Below are 16679 nucleotides of genomic sequence, written 5' to 3'. Positions count from 1 at the left end.
GGGGTCATCTCATTGTTAATAAAGATTTAAAATGACTCAGCAACATTTTTTTGAGCTCTATACCTGCATGTGTATCTAAGCTCTGGAAGGCACCGATATCCCATTTAGCACAGATTCCTGTCTTCTGCACATTGACAACTGAGTATACTGTCCCTTGAAGCCCCTGAAAATGTTGGAATGGGGTTCAAAAATGCAGTGGATGAATGCAATATGTAAATTTAAAACTCTACTAGCACTGTTTTATAAAAAAAAAAAAAAAAGTTAATGAGGACATGCCCTCATAAAACACACTCAACTAAACACCAATAAGTAAACCAGGGACATAAGCATTAGATAGGAAAGTAGTTTTATTGTAAGACAATACCTTCTTATAGTTATGCTGCAGATACACTTCATTGGTATCATAATTTCTTACTTTTTATTCCTTAGATAAAAACTATTTGAGTCCTAACTTTGTAACCATATCTCTGTATGGAAAGTCCACGTATCTTGCTGCACCTTCCTTTTCAATCTTCAAAACTTCTCCATTTTTGCTTTCATCTGTGACCAACTGCAGGAAGGCTTTAGCGACATCTGAAGGTCTAAACAGGAAGAAAAAAATAGTAATTAAACTGCATGGATTTATCATATATGTAAATCTAATATAATTCCATATAAATCAATACAAATACATAAAGAAATGCAAGCATAGGATTTTCCTTCACTTTTTTACTTTAAAAATTCAGACTTGCAAATGTCTTAATTTACATATCTGGCCATATTGATTTTCAATGACGGTTTTATTTAAAAACAGATGTCATGTTTTCTCTATCTGCTTCTGGGTGCCACTAGTTTTTTATGCTATGGAGTATGTGTATGTATATAACCATATAATGTATTAGAATTTTTATCAGGGTTTTTCCACAAGGTTTTCTGAACTGAAAGCATAACTGAACTAATGGTATGGAATCAGGGTCATGGAGCACCTCAAGTAAGCCAATTTATTTGAACACATTCTTGTTTATCATAACACTAGAGAGTGATGACTTGTTGTATGGACAGAGAAGCAACTAAGAATTGCACTCTACTTGTGACAATACCACTACTAGTGCTACGAATGCTATTTTGTAGAGTTAGCCGTGATTAATTCCAAGAAGGCCAAATAAATAAATTAAAACAGCAAAGAAAAAACTGTTACAGAAGGAACACAAATTATGACTCTGAAGAATAGACTCGACTGTGCTGATCCCCTTCCTCTTGGTGGTGTGGCTAGCACTTACTCAGTAGCAATGAGCACGCCAGTTGCCAACTGCCATTGCTCTCTCACTCCCATCAGTTGAGTCTTTGTCCAAATTCCACTCCTGACCTAATGTCCTACTGAGCTCAAGGTGACTTTACAACTCTTTCAAAGTAAATTCATACCATGCCATGGAACTAATTTTGGGTTAAAGGGTAGCCTTAATTTTGAAAGGGGGACACAAAACTTGAACTCCCTTTAGCAGCCCCTTATGTTCCCACATCATGCAGCCTTCTGTTACCTATAAAGGAGTAGCTCTCCCAAGTCTCCCATTTATAACCCATATTGCCTGCTCTGTTAAAGTGGCAACCTGTCTCTCCCTGCTCTAACCTGGGACCAAACAGTATGTTAGCTTTTATCAGCCCAGAAACCTTTTACCTTTTTTCCTCCCAGTCCTCTCTGACCTCACTCTCTATGTCTCTTAGAAGAACAGCATGTTGGCATGTAGGCTAATACAATTTTAGATTTTCTATGTATAAATATATAAACAAAAAAAAACTAAAAACTGAGATAATCTCACTAGAGGTTGCCATTATCAGCTGAAATAATACTAAATTATTAACATTACATATACACTAGAGGACTGCCACAGGTCAATATAGTGTGCAATTGCTATTGAAACTGCTCAGAATAAATGGCATGTTGTTTATTTTGAATCTGCCTTATCTTGTATCCCATCACACAAAAAACACTACAACTATTTCTACAAAACTTTGCAGTTTTTTCTGGAATAGTTTATCTTTGAATATATGCTAATAAAATTTGACATTTTTCTACATAAAAGTTGCCATTTTTGCTGGATGTTTAGGCCTTTAAACCTTTATATCTCCTGCACACAATATGATATCAACATGACTTTTACTTCAACAGAATTACAAATCACCAATTGCCATTGTTTATTTCGACCTCGATCATTTTTGAAAATTTTTAAATATTTAAGAGTGTTGAAAAAGAATAAGATTTTTATGTTTGCCGCTGAGTAACCCTTTAATGTGTTCCCTCTTATGTGAATGCTCATTTTATTATGAACAGGAAAGGTTATATTCAGTTTTTGTCTAGGGCAAATATTAAGTGAGCAAATTACCCATTTGTGACAAGATCTGTGCTTGAGGTGGAGTAAAAACAAGTCTTCAAAAAGACGATAGTGACAGGTGGCAGATGCTTTGTGGAAATCCATGAGGAGACCTTCTCAAGAATGAAGAGAGTATGTGTGCGGCTCAATGCTTGTTTGTCTTTCAGTGAGTGAGTTGTACTTTACAACTGTGGTGCATTCTACACATTTTGTAACATTTCAATATTTTTACTGAGCTTGAGATAATTAATAGTACTGGTCTACAAATGTGTTCTTTGGTGAAAATAATTCAATTTCTCTAAGTTTTACACTTGGTTTCACAGCAAAATTTTGCAACGGCTTAATAAGCTGAGAGGCACTAAATACTAAATAATAGTAGAAATACATGTCTTTCTGCCATGCTCAGGGAGTCATAAGTATCAGATCTGCTTTTTATTTATTTTACATGTAATGTACATTTTATATTTGCATGTTCTCCCAGTGTCTGCGTGGGTTTCTTCCAGGTGCTCCGGTTTCCTCCCACAGTCCAAAGGCATGCAGGTTAGGTGCATTGGCGATCCTAAATTGTCCCTAGTGTGTGCTTGGTGTGTGTACCCTGGGTTTGTTTCCTGCCTTCCACCCTGTGTTGGCTGGGATTGGCTCAGGCAGACCCCCGGGACCCTGTAGTTAGGATATAGTGGGTTGGATAATGGATGGATGGATGTATATTTTATCCGTCTTCCAGGCAAAGCCAGGGAGAAGATAAATCTAAGTCTATATATACAAGCCAATTTCTGTCCACACAGAATTGCAAAATGTTGGCCAATTCAACATTTATTAGACTGTATTTTATTTTGTAATACATGTAGTCATAAAATGCACTGCGTTCTTCATTCCAACAGATGGTGCAAATATTAGCCACACTGTTGAGAATCCTTTAGCAAATACCATAGAATTAAAGCAAAACAATCTGATGCTATAACTTAATAAAGGAAAATTAAAATAGAAGAGAGAAAAAAATAGAGGGAGTAGTAATGTCATTCAAGTCCATCAAACACTCCAGTGATCCACCCTCATTAATGTAGTAAAATAAGAGCAGAAAATTCAATTAACAGCTACAAAGAGAGCCACCAGTGGTCAGACTTCCATTTTTGTGACAGGCAATGGGCTCTAAAGGGAATAGTACTTCCATTATCAGACTTTTTATTTCTCATTATTTTTTTCTATTTGAGATTACCTTTATTAGGTTATACAGCATCTAGAATTAAAAATGAAGTGTTTTATTAGTACACTCAACAAATGCCTTGGAATAGGCAAGTTGAGAATGATACACTTCAGTAAATGTGTTGCAACTACCATCACAGGTATTACAGACTGCAGTTGCATTCGGTTAATTTCATTAAAATTACACTCCTTCACTTAGATTTAAATGTTAGACCAATTGTCCATGGCTTATTGTGGATTGAGCCAGCTAGTATATACTGTATATTTATTTATACTGTACACACAGTAAAATATACATACATATCATTCTCCTTCTTAATGTATAACAGCAACTTACTTTCCCCAACATACAGTTTATTGCAAATAAAGGCTTGTGACCTGTTCCACTCATGTTCTCCATTCAGCTACATAATAGTAAATCATGGCACTCATCTAGTGGATGCTACAGTGTTTACCAACTCGGTTCCACACAGATGAGATAAATCCAAAGGTAGTTAAAAACCAGGCTAGTTATTAAAAAACAATGGGATCCCCCACTGAGATGCCCAACTCGCACTACATAAGAAGGTTTCTTAATGTGATTTATTTCCGCCTCTGTAACATATTTCATATTTACTCATTCCTGTACTTTTCTGATATTGGGAAACTTGTACATGTTTTTATTACATTGCACATCCACTACTGTAACTCCCTACTTGTAGGTTACCCTTCTAATCTTTTATAACAGCTTAAAACTCTGCTGCAAGAGCCCTTAGACCTGCAGCAGCAATCATATAACACCAATCCTGCTTTGCCTAACCTGGCTGTGTCTCATAGGATTGAATATAACATTCTGTTACTAACCTATAGCGCTTTAAATGGCCTTGCACCGAACTACATCAGTAACCTCCTCCGTTGCTATGCTCCTTTCTAAGGATTCCAGAAATTTCACTCTGCCCCAAACTATCCTGTGCTGTATGGGCTCTACTGCACCCTGACTTTAGAACAACCTCCCTAAATTAATTAAATCCAAAGACTCAATTCATTCTTTTCAAAATTAACTAAAAATGCATTTGTTCAGGAAGGCATTTAACTTTCCCCGACATTCTGACCCTTCTTTCAGTTTACCTGGTTTGTTCAGATGCTCATGATGATTTGTGTTTGTATCACAAATGATATTAATTATTCAGGGATTCCTTGTAAAATGTTGTATATATGTATTTTGTATTACAGTTTTGGTTTATTGTATCTTATTGTAAATTCAAAGCTTTGTTTTTCCTTTATCCATCTGTGTATTATATAATAAAACACTAACATTTGTGTCCAATCCCTCAGAGCAATTTGATTGGTCAGTTTGGCTTTGGTGAAGTGACAAAAGAGTAAATTTAGGAGACACCCGGAGGAGTAAAGGCACAGACTGTTGCCTTTAAAGACAAAGTATAAAACAGGAGGTGAGAAAGACTTCTCGAAAATAATGGAGTCTCAGAAGCAAGCTTTGCAGAAGAAAATACAGAGGACTGGTGCTGAAGGTACAGTACACGCAGGGCAAGAGATAACATTTTTTGATTGATATAATACTTGTCTTTACTAGTTTATATTTAGTGTTTTATGCTGATATTATTTGTTTCCGATATTGAATATGCCCTATAGTTCAGTTTGAAGTGAAGAGCTTTGAGCATGGAAAAGGTGCGATATAAATAAAATTTATTATTAAGGCTTCCAAAACCATTGAGTTAACATAACTGTAAGGCTGATTACATTGGACCATTTTCTAGTCACTGCATGTAGTTTTGTAATCATTCCCCTAACTGATTGTTTTCTTTTACTTTTCAGTATGTTATTGTTGCTAGTGGAATGCTAAGCCCAACTTACACATTTTGAAATCACTTGAAAACAACAGACCCCAGCACATTACTTATTCACACAATAAATGACAAACTTTTTCAAATGTTTGCTGTCTCAATGAGTCAAGTCCATGTTGGACTAAAGCTGTGTTTTTGAAACACTTGATTGATTTACTTATTACACAATGCCTAAAGTTAATGGCATTAACAGTGTTAACAATAACTCACTTTATTATTCCAATATGTTCTATTAGCTTTTCCGTAATTGGAATTAATTCAGGCAGTAGCCCCAAAAGACGAGGCTCTTTCAGATCATTAAGTATATCCGTCTGGACAAAAATTGGGCTCAAGACATTTATTCGCACACCAAACTTGCACGCTTCTGAAGCCATCTGAAAAACAAAAGCACAAACCAGAGGTGAATTTATGAAATGCTGCAATTTAGGTCATTTAATAAGGTTGGGACAGTTTCAACTGACTTAAAAAAAGAGGTTTTATAACAAAGGCTAAATAATACAAGTTTGTGAAACACAGAGAGAGGGAGGGGGGGTGGAGAGGGGGTTGGAAGCATGCGAAGATAGCATGTCGACACGACAGGTAGTTTTAAAATGTTATCAGTAATAACAATTTTATTCACAGTTCACCCAATAAAACTAGGGCCCTATGATTTCCGCGATGCGGAAAACACGTACGGAATAACGGAATTAACGCATAAAAACAGATATGTGCGGAATTTAGAGACTGAAGAGGTGATTGTTACAAAGCTTCCCAATGGATTAAACGATTGAATAATCTGTAGTTCTGTTTTACAGATACTATTTTCTAGTTTGTTGCTTTTCAAGCAAACGCAATCCTTCGTAGAAATTTAGCCTTGAATTTATCTGTTTGTCGTCAAAGGCACGCGAAATAGCTAGCTGCACGAGACGGAAATGTCGAACCGAGCAGGATCAGATATCCTAATTACATCGGAAAAACTAATAAACACGAGTGTAGCTGCAGAACTGAGAGCACTACGATATCTTTTACGAATCTGGACAACAACTTCTCTGCAAGTTTTTCCTGCATACCACAGACAGGACACGAAAACATACTTGCAATGACCATGTCAAATCTAAAACCCATCTTAAGAACAAGGAGAAATTAAGATCAAAAAGTGATCCCCTTCAGGTAGCAATAGAGGAAATAAAAAAATCATCAGATGCAAGACGCCAGTTAATGGAGGACTTTGTGGCCATGCGAGTCAGATATACCGCTAGAAAAAATGATGAAAACGCGTTCTTTCTTTATTAAGCATTGTTAACAAGGAGGCGCACTGCCAGAAAATGAGAGCAGTCTTCATCAAACTCATTTGCCCCATGTCTTTGAACAACATATGGACGCCGTTCTTCGAAAGATTCGTGGCAATAAAATTTATGTTGTAGTTGAAACCACTGATAGCCGAGACCACATAGTTCTCAACATAGTGACAGGTGAGTAAACATTTGACTGTGTGGTAATTCTTTTATGTAGGCAATTCTAATTGTACATGAAATGATATTTAACCGATATTTACAGGCTTTCCCGTAGAAAATGTTATTAGTGGACGGACTCCTTTCATCGGATTAGCGCTATTTCAGTTGTGGAATGGCCAAATGGGGGAGGCAGCTCCCCCACAAATCCAAATCATATTATGTGATATCATCTACTGTAAATTCTACTCGTACTTCTAAATTTTTTTATTTTATACTGTATTGAGGATTTGTTCTGTTCTGTGTACTGCATTGTATTGTATTGACCCCCTTCTTTTGACACCCACTGCACGCCCAGTCTACCAGGAAAGGGGTTCTCTTTGAACTGCCTTTCCCAAGGTTTCTTCCATTTTTTCCCTACAAGGTTTTTTTTTGGGAGTTTTTTCTTGTCTCCTTAGAGAGTCAAGGCTGGGGGGCTGCCAAGAGGCAGGGCCTGTTAAAGCCCAATGCGGCACTTCTTGTGTGATTTTGGGCTATACAAAAAATAAATTGTATTGTAACGGCACTGGTTGTTAACGGGCTCCCTTTTAAAAATTATCAACTATGTTTCTGTGTTTAATAAATGTTTTGTCTCGTGGTGACGAGGCCCACAAGGTCCACATTTGACTCTTCCATTATAAACACGGCACCTACAAACCTGGGCAGAAGAGCAGGCTTCTCCTCAGATTTAACGAGCCCTTAAAAGCGGGTGTCACCTTTTTCTGTTTAATTCTCGGATTTAGTGAGGCAGCATCACTTGTGATGTGGGTAAAGTCTGCGTTCTTCAAGAAGCCTGCCAGGAACCCCCGAGGCAGGAAATACCAGGTGGAATAGCTGTTTGAATCAATAGGGTACCTCACTGAACTTATTCACCTCTGCAAAGAATTCTTTCTGCCGAAAACACATCAGCTCAGACTGTAACAGATATCCTAGACCCTAAAAGTGAAGTTCACCTTCATCTCAGAAGGACGCATCAAGCTGGTAACAGCTCTTACAGTTCTGTAGGGCACTCACTGTCCTACTGCAGTCTCGGCATACAGCATCATGGAGGATTGGGGCTCCTACCTGATGAATGGAACTGCAAAATAAGGTTCAGTTGTGCTAGTGTGCTTCTTCAATAAAGGGATTTGTAAAGCTCCATTTCATTATTGTTTGTTTTGTTGTTACTTACAGTAAAAAAAATATATCAGAATTGAGGAAAAATAAAATGGTGAAAACCAAAAATAAAATAAATAAATAAATCGAAATTTGTGAAAAAATAAAACTGATTCCATACGGCCCTATAAAATTATAAAGGGACTTTAAAGAGACTTTTAGATTTATTAGGAGGTTTACAGAATTACTGAACAGGAATCATGTTTGTATTGCCTTACAAAAACAGCAGGAAATAAAAAAAAAAAAAAAAAGAAATAAATGGAGGACAAATGTGACAAGTATACCACAGTGCTAGTGCCATGTTTAGTACTGTGACCTTCACAGAAACCAGACTTCAATCTTTGCATAACTCATTTTGATCCACATCCTATATATGTGAAAGTAATTGAGCATGGGAATGAATTTGCCAAATGGTGGAGCACTAGCTTGTCATGGGTTCATTTTTGCCTTATGATTTATTGTAGCTGGAATTTCTCTGGCTACTTGTGACCCGCTAATGGAAAAAGCGGGCGCAAAAAATGAATTGATGGATGGATAAATTGAAAAGAGAATACTAGCCAAGTAGGCTGTAATGCTCAGCAATGATGCAATTGAACCATCAGCCATTGCACAGGCTTCTTAATTTTTGCTTAGAACACTGACTATTAAGCACACTGGTAAATAATTTGCCATTTTCACATGTGTACTACACATTCAAACCACAAAATGCAACTTAGATATGTACAGGCAAACACAACAAGCACAGTGTAAAGCAACTCCTCAGTGTCTGCGTTGTTGGTTGTGGTTTTCTTCCATGAAGAGTGACCAGTCACAGAGTGAGACATTGTAATGAGCAGGATCAAATCAGGGTAGGGACATAAATATGAACAAACCAGAGTATGGACAGAGTCTGCATTTTCAAAAGGCTGCGTTTTCTCCCATACACATTGCAATGCCAAGCTGATGGTTTTAGAAGTATACAGTGTGTTTTCACAAGTCTCCATATGTGAGGGTTAAAAACACAGGGGTGGTGTGGATAAAAGCCAAATGTCTGCATTTTTAATGAAAATGCAAAAGTGTGGACGTAGTCTAAGTGTTTTGTGAAGACAAAGTATACTCACAGATGTTGGAATCCTGTGCCATTAGCAACCAGTTTATTGTAAGAAATTTGAAACAGCAAATTGCAGTTATATATAAAAAAGCAGTCTGTGTATGTAGTCTTAAATAAATAATACAACACTGAAGTTAGAAAAATATTGTGCACACAAAATTTAACAGAAAAGTACAAAAATAAACAAATTACATAAACTGATCCCATAACTATTGCTTACAAGGCAACATGCTACAAATGTAGATTTCATTATTTATGTTATTTGTTGAGTAATCTATTTAATTATAAAAATGACAAGCGTTGCACAGTATATCATTTTCTGGGGTACTATTCTGTAACTTTGTGTGCGTTTTGTTAGCTTCGAGTTCTCTGACTTATACATCAAGGGAGTTTAAAAAAGGCGCTCCTTGACAGCCGCTACAACGCCTTATTGGGCCCTGTTCTGGTTAGCAAGCAGAAACAGTTTTATTATTATTATCTTTTTATCCTTTTTTTTGGTCCCCAGGAAGTAGTGGGTTAGGGAGTGCAGAAAGTGAAAAAGGTGTCCATTTGCCACTTTGAAGATGAGTGGCATTTTGATGTACTCATGTGTATCAGTGAAATGGAGGTGAAGGGGTGTTCATGCAACCCAAGTCATTCTCACCCTAGGCATTTACCTGTGCTGCTTTGTGCCTGAACCTGGCACTGGGTAGCGCATTAACGCCCTAGAGTTCACTCCACTTATTGGCCTCTGTATTTAGGATGGCGATTTCTGTCACTGGTGAGAAACTTTATCTGGAGGCAAAAGAAAGATGGTGTTGAGACAGCTGATATTTGAAATACCAGTAAGGGGGAATAAAGCAGGCAAGCATGCTTTGTTATTAAAGTCTGCTTTTATCAGCTGCTTACCCCCAAGTGCCATAAAGATGCCTAAATATTGTTTTTCTTATTGCAATAATAAGTCTGCATCTGTAAACTGAGTTAGCATTTTGGAAAATTGACTCCTGGGTGGATTACTGTCTAGTGGGTTTTGGGTAATTTGGAAATTTGTTAAGACATGACCATATGGATATTTGAATATGTTTTTTTTTCCATAATATAGTTCTATATACTTCTGTGGATACTATTTAATATCCTGTATGTATGGTTAGTGATTGTTGTTTACTGCCTTTCATTGTAAAAGACAACATTGTATTGCTTCTTTTTTCTATTTTTGTATATTTTAATAATTTTAACTGGAAACTATTCTAGAAAGACTGAACCAACTGAATACCTATAGAGAGGCTGATTAGTTCCTTACTTCATTTAATTTGGCTTGCCGAGAATATACTGTACTTTGCAGTAGACCATATATACTGTATGTGTGTGTATGTAGCACATAGCTTCATACAAACAGTATATGCATTCTCAAACCTGTTTAATTCGATTCAGGGTTGTAAGGGACCAACACCTATCTTAACAGCACTGAGTACAAGATAGGAAATAGCATTGGGGCCCCCAACCCAAACCCCCTATAATTCACCTAACATGCATGGCTTTGGGAATCTGAGAGGAAAGGAAAAGGATAAAGAGAAAAATCTACATGCATGCTTCTCACGGACGACAGCAACCAGGCATGGGACATGAACCTAAAATGGACTACTGCATCTCCATGCTGCCTTACATGAGGGTAGTGCAGTCTTAATGTTAAATGTGAACTTAATCCAACCTGTGTAGTAAAGAAAAATAAACTCCCCACCATAAATACACAGTAATGTCTCAAATGAGTATGTATTCCCTATTCTTAACAACTTTCTGTTAAGAGTGCAAAATCCATCTGTTCATATTGTACATTCCTTTATGAACCTGCTAATCCAGTTTTGGTTTTGGAATAGAGTCATTTAGAAATTGCAAAACATTTACACAAAATATGCCTGTGACTTTTAAGGAGGAATTCAGAGAATCTTTTCTAGCAGTGTGAACGGTCTCAAATTCATTTCAGTATCACTGAACATTCATTACATTTTATATACATCATTTGTCATTACTTGGTATTACTGATTTTTGCACTTCAATATTTCTGGTTTAAGAGTTTCTAAGTATCATAAGTAGTGAAAAGACACAAGTTTCAATTCACCTTCCATCCATCCATTTTCCAACCCGCTGAATCCAAACAGGGGTCACGGGGGTCTGCTGGAGCCAATCCCAGCCAACACAGGGCACAAGGCAGGGAACCAATCCTGGGCAGGGTGCCAACCAACCGTAGGACACACACAAAACACACCCACACACCAAGCACACACTAGGGCCAATTTAGAATCGCCAATCCCACCTAACCTGCATGTCTTTGGATTGTGGGAGGAAACCGGAGCGCCCGGAGGAAACCCACGCAGACACCGGGGAGAACATGCAAACTCCACGCAGGGAGGACCCCGGGAATCGAACCCAGGTCTCCCAACTGCGAGCAGCAGCGCTACCCACTGCGCCACCGTGCCGCCCCTCAATTCACCTTTCAGCTCCAAAAAAATTTATACTAAATTCAGTTGTTTTTTAAATTTTTTTAAAAGTTTTGTTGGGATGGAAAACAAAATTGCTCTCTAAAGCCTAATTCACGCTTCTGTATTTACCTGTATTCTTTTACACAAATTTGTAATGCACTAATCTGTATCACACCAGTAAAACCAGTTTTATATCACAGAAGATGTATTTAAAACCAAATTGCTCATGAAGACTCACTATCATGCTCATTACTCTTGTTTACTCCACAGAAAAGCTCACTGTTCTTGGGTTGAATTTTGGTTTGTTAAGTTTAATTTGATTGTATGAAATGTTATTATGCTTCAAATATAATAAAAATAAATTTAAAAGAGAGAAAAATTCACTATACTAATACCTAGCAACCACCCTTATCTGTTACATTAATTTCTGCAGAAGGATATGCCCTCTCCACACATCATGGAGTTTTGAGTTTCTTTCGTGTCTCTGATGCACCTTTAGGATTGCAGTTAGGATTTAGGACTAGGATTTAGGATTGTGCTACTGAAAACACATCTGGTAGCTCAACAAAATGTCTACATGTGACAGGAAATGACTCCAGTATGTTTTTTTCCATTAGAGATCTTTATTTAAATGCTTTCAGAAGATATGCGGGAAGCTGCCTTTTACAGAAGCTCTGCGTTCAGTTTGTTTTCTTTGTGTTTTTTGAACTTATTTTACTAGTTACTAGTTTTGATTATTGGTAGGACTAGATTTGATCAGGTTTCTGGCTTGGAACTGATGTTATCCACTAGAAATTGTATTAATGGATTTTAAATTCACGAATGATCTGCGCTGTCATCCCAAACCAAGTACTGTATTGTGAGGAATATGTTTTTTTTGATATCTACAGTGCCTTCAATACATTCCAGTCATCCCTGTTAAGGGGTAAATTTAGGTATACGCAGACTATGATGTCCTGGATTATGGACTATCTGTTAGACAGACTGCAGTTTGTGAGGTTCAAGGACCATGTCTCTGATGTAGATGTGAGCAACACTCAAGCACTGCAAGCAACAGTCCTGTTTCCTTTTCTCTTTGCTCTGTATACCTATAAATATAACACCAGGTCAAGTCAGCTGCAGAAATTCTCAGATGATTCTGCACTTATGGACTGTATTGATAAAGCAGATGAGACAGAGTATAGGAGTCAGGTGGAGTACTTTGTTTCTTGGTGCAATAAGAATTGTCTGTAGCATAACCAGTTCCTTGTTTTTGCTTATGTTATTGATTTTCAGTGCACCAAAGAGCCTTTATGTCTGGTCACTATTTATGGAATGGATGTAGAACTGGTGTAACTGCCACAAGTTCTTGGGGTATCCACATCAATGACAGGCTGTAGTGGTCACATAATACAGTGAAACTATAGAAGAAAGGGCAGAACATAACCTTTTTATTTTTTCCTCTCTCTTAGAAGACTGCGTTCCTTTAATGTGGGTAGTGATATCCTTTACTGTGTACATGTTCTACAAATCTGTGATGGCCAGGGTAATTTTCTATGCTGTAGAATGTTGGGCCAGTATCATCACTTCAAGGGAGGCCCACCAAATCTACAAGCTGATTAGGAAGGCCGGCTCTGTTATGGGATGTACTCATGACTCACTGAAGGTCGTAGCAGAGGAGTGAATGAAGACAAAACTGATGGCCATTATGAACAATGCTGCACATTCTCTCTCTGACACAGTGTTATTATATACTTTCAGACATCAAAACTATTCAGCAGAAGTGTGTAAAGAAACAGCATATATATATATAAAATATGTGTGTGTGTGTGTGTGTGTGTGTGTGTGTGTGTGTGTGTGTGTGTGTGCACGACTGTTTTAGCATGTGTATGAAAGACATTTGTCATTTATATAGTTTATAAGCCAAGGTTGTATGGTAACTGACATTAAAGGACAAGGATTACATTTACAAAATCCACTTGTAAGTGTCATTGGGTTTAAAAAATTCAAAGTTTACTGAACCTCTTGCAGTGAGTTATGATTAGTAATTTGGTTTTGTTGAACAATTAATTTTGACCCTACATTTTAACTGATCTTGTCTGCCTTTTGACTTTATAATTTCATCCTTAAAACATTTTGTTCTTGTGGTCTGACACTCTTTATTAGAATGAGGTGCTTGTGTGTGTATATATACAGAATATATATTATATAAAAAAAGTCCTGTGACTTGACAAGACTTTTTTGATGATTTTTTCAAGTCCCTCGAGTTTAGACCTTGGCTATGACATTTTTTTAAGTCATGCCCTCCTCTCAACCATATTCAACCACGTATACTGTAATCACACGTCTAATCCGTGTGAATGCTTTTGACAGTTTCTGCTCTCTCAGCTCTTATAAATTTTTACGTTTTCCTCACTTTAAGTTCCCAATTAAAGAAGACGTATTATGTCCAAATCTTATTGAAGAATTTGATCATGAAGGGTTATCAACAGAAAAAAATGAGTACACGGGCAATCCTAGCCCCGAGAAACGAAATCAAATGAATTAACGCCAAAAATGACGATTGGTTACCCAGCAAATTAGTTAAATGCATATCAATAGACTATGCTGAAACAGTTGGTTGTGATCATGTGGAAGATATCCCGAAGAATGTCTACAACCATTAACACCATCCGGTCTTCCAATGCATGTAGAAAGAAGGATGTATCCAAGAAAGGTAATGTAGTACATCTTCTGCTGATAACATTACACAACAAAGGAGATCTTGATATGCCATTCGTATTAAAACGTTAACAGTTAGAATAGCTTTTGCAAAGACAATTTACAAATCTCAGAGCCAAACATTCAAAAAAGTAGTTTTATTTAATAGAGAGAAAGAAAAGAAATTCAGTCACAGGCAGTTATACGCTGTGTTGTCACAATGAAAGTCCAAACACAGAATTGAAATTCAATGCAATATTGATGAAAATTTAATTCAAAAAATTGTTTTTAATGAAGTTTTACGGTAAAAGTGTAAGTTTAAAAAGTATTTGCATGTTAATCTCAAAGCCAAACAGAATGAAATCGTATTACACAAAAAATAATTCTAACGCAATATGAAACATAAATTACTTTCAAATGATTACATTTTACTCTTTTTTAATATGGTTAATTAGTTGCTGCAATGTAAAGTAGTTCTATTATGCATATGTAGCAATTCTCATGAAAATAAAAATCTTTTTATATTGTACATCTGCATCCCCATACATGAGCGACAGAACCGCAAAGAGGCTAGCACATAGTGCAGGCAGTGGGGTTGGCGAGGGAAGCCCCCTAGTGTGTGTGTATATATTATATATTATATATATATATATATATATATATATATATATATATATATATATATATATATATATATATATATATATAATATGAGAGAGAGAGATGTAGACATACAGCATATGTCAGAATGGGGGGTGTGTGTATGTATATTTTACATATATTAATATCCATCCATCCATCATCCAACCCGCTATATCCTAACACAGGGTCACGGGGGCCTGCTGGAGCCAATCCCAGCTAGCACAGGGTGCAAGGCAGGAACAAACCCCGGGCAGGGCGTCAGCCCACCGCAGGGCGCACACACACACACACCAAGCACACACTAGGGACAATTTAGGATCACCAATGCACCTAACCTGCATGTCTTTGGACTGTGGGAGGAAACCCACGTAGACACGGGGAGAACATGCAAACTCCACACAGGGAGGACCCAGGAAGCGAACCTAGGTCTCCTTATTGCAAGGCAGCAGTGCTACCACTGCGCCACCCTTATACTAATATCACCATACATAAATAATCTGGGATAGAGAGAGAGAGACATACAGTATATACAGATACAATATACATGGACAAATATACAGAATAATATAAAAAATAAACACATTTAAATGGAGAATAAGAGATTGGAGAATAGGTTATGTAGAAAGACAGTTATTTAGTTATAGACAGACAGAGGTTCATGAAAATTGGTTAGGTTTTTTTTTTTTTTTTTATAAAGACGTGTATTGATGCATCAGCAGTGCTATGAAAAAGCAAATTTTCCATATCAGATTTTCTGCATCTATACTAATAAAAGGCAAAGCCCTCACTGACTCACTCACTGACTGACTGACTCACTCATCACTAATTCTCCAACTTCCCGTGTAGGTGGAAGGCTGAAATTTGGCAGGCTCATTCCTTACAGCTTACTTACAAAAGTTAGGCAGGTTTCATTTCGAAATTCTACGCGTAATGGTCATAACTGGAACATATTTTTTGTCCATACACTGTAATGGAGGAGGCGGAGTCACGTATCGCGTCATCACGCCTCCTACGTAATCACAAAAACTAAAAACAAGGAAGAGATTTACAGCACGAGTCAAACGCGGGAACGAAGGTAAATGACGTTAATTTTTGACTGTCTTTTAATACTGTGTAAGCATACATATTAACACGTGCAATTAAACATGTGCATTTACGGGGTGATTTCTCAGGCTTAAAAGCTCGCCTTTTATCAAACGCGGGAACAAAGGTAACTGACGTTGTTCACTGTCTTTTAATACTGTGTAACCATACATATTAACACATGTGCAATTAAACGTGTGCATTTACGGGGTGATTTCTCAGGCTTAAAAGCTCGCCTTTTACTAAAAAGGTAAATGCAAAACTATTTTCAATCACTTTAATGAAACGCTCCCGTTAAGGATTGCAATAACATATTCGCGAGATAAAAGAACGAAGTAGGGGGAAATGACGGAAGAGCCGCAAACAGCGAAGAGCAAAAAATTAATTAAACAATTGAGAAGGGAGCGAGTGAAGCATTCAAGCATGTTCATAAGGGAAACAAAGCACGGTGTAAAGCGTAAGTTTATAGAAACGCTCCCGCTGCGGATTGCAATAACATATTCGCGAGATAAAAGTTTAATGAGAAGACACGAGGTATAAACGAACCACACGCCGTGGCGCAACGTTAGGGCCAACAGTTTCAACCATTCTATGATCTGCTTCTCGCAACTGAAAGACAGCACATGGCGGATGTTAGCCGACTTGCTGACTGCAACGTTAGGGGCTTCAACTCTGGCGCTGACGCCACATCTCAGTGCCAACACTTTCCACAC

General features: G+C 37.3%; 1 protein-coding gene across 4 annotated transcripts in view; it reads right to left on the bottom strand.

Annotated features, from left to right (window-relative positions):
• Nucleotides 1–329: 329 nt before the first annotated feature.
• The window catches only part of LOC114660272 (15-hydroxyprostaglandin dehydrogenase [NAD(+)]-like), a 44786-nt gene continuing 28436 nt past the window's right edge, over nt 330–16679 (bottom strand). For all 4 annotated transcript variants that reach the window (XM_028812871.2, XM_028812870.2, XM_051933933.1 and 1 more), the window contains exons 7-8: nt 5603–5766; nt 330–581 (exon numbers count right to left, since the gene is read on the bottom strand). In XM_028812871.2, the coding sequence (XP_028668704.2) occupies nt 437–581; nt 5603–5766 (309 nt within the window). In that variant the 3' untranslated portion in view covers nt 330–436. The remainder of the gene's footprint in view (nt 582–5602; nt 5767–16679) is intronic.

This window comes from Erpetoichthys calabaricus, chromosome 11, assembly GCF_900747795.2.
Source record: "Erpetoichthys calabaricus chromosome 11, fErpCal1.3, whole genome shotgun sequence".
NCBI lineage: Eukaryota > Metazoa > Chordata > Cladistia > Polypteriformes > Polypteridae > Erpetoichthys > Erpetoichthys calabaricus.
Note: the sequence above shows the minus strand (reverse complement) of the source record. Positions and strands in the feature narration are given on the sequence as shown.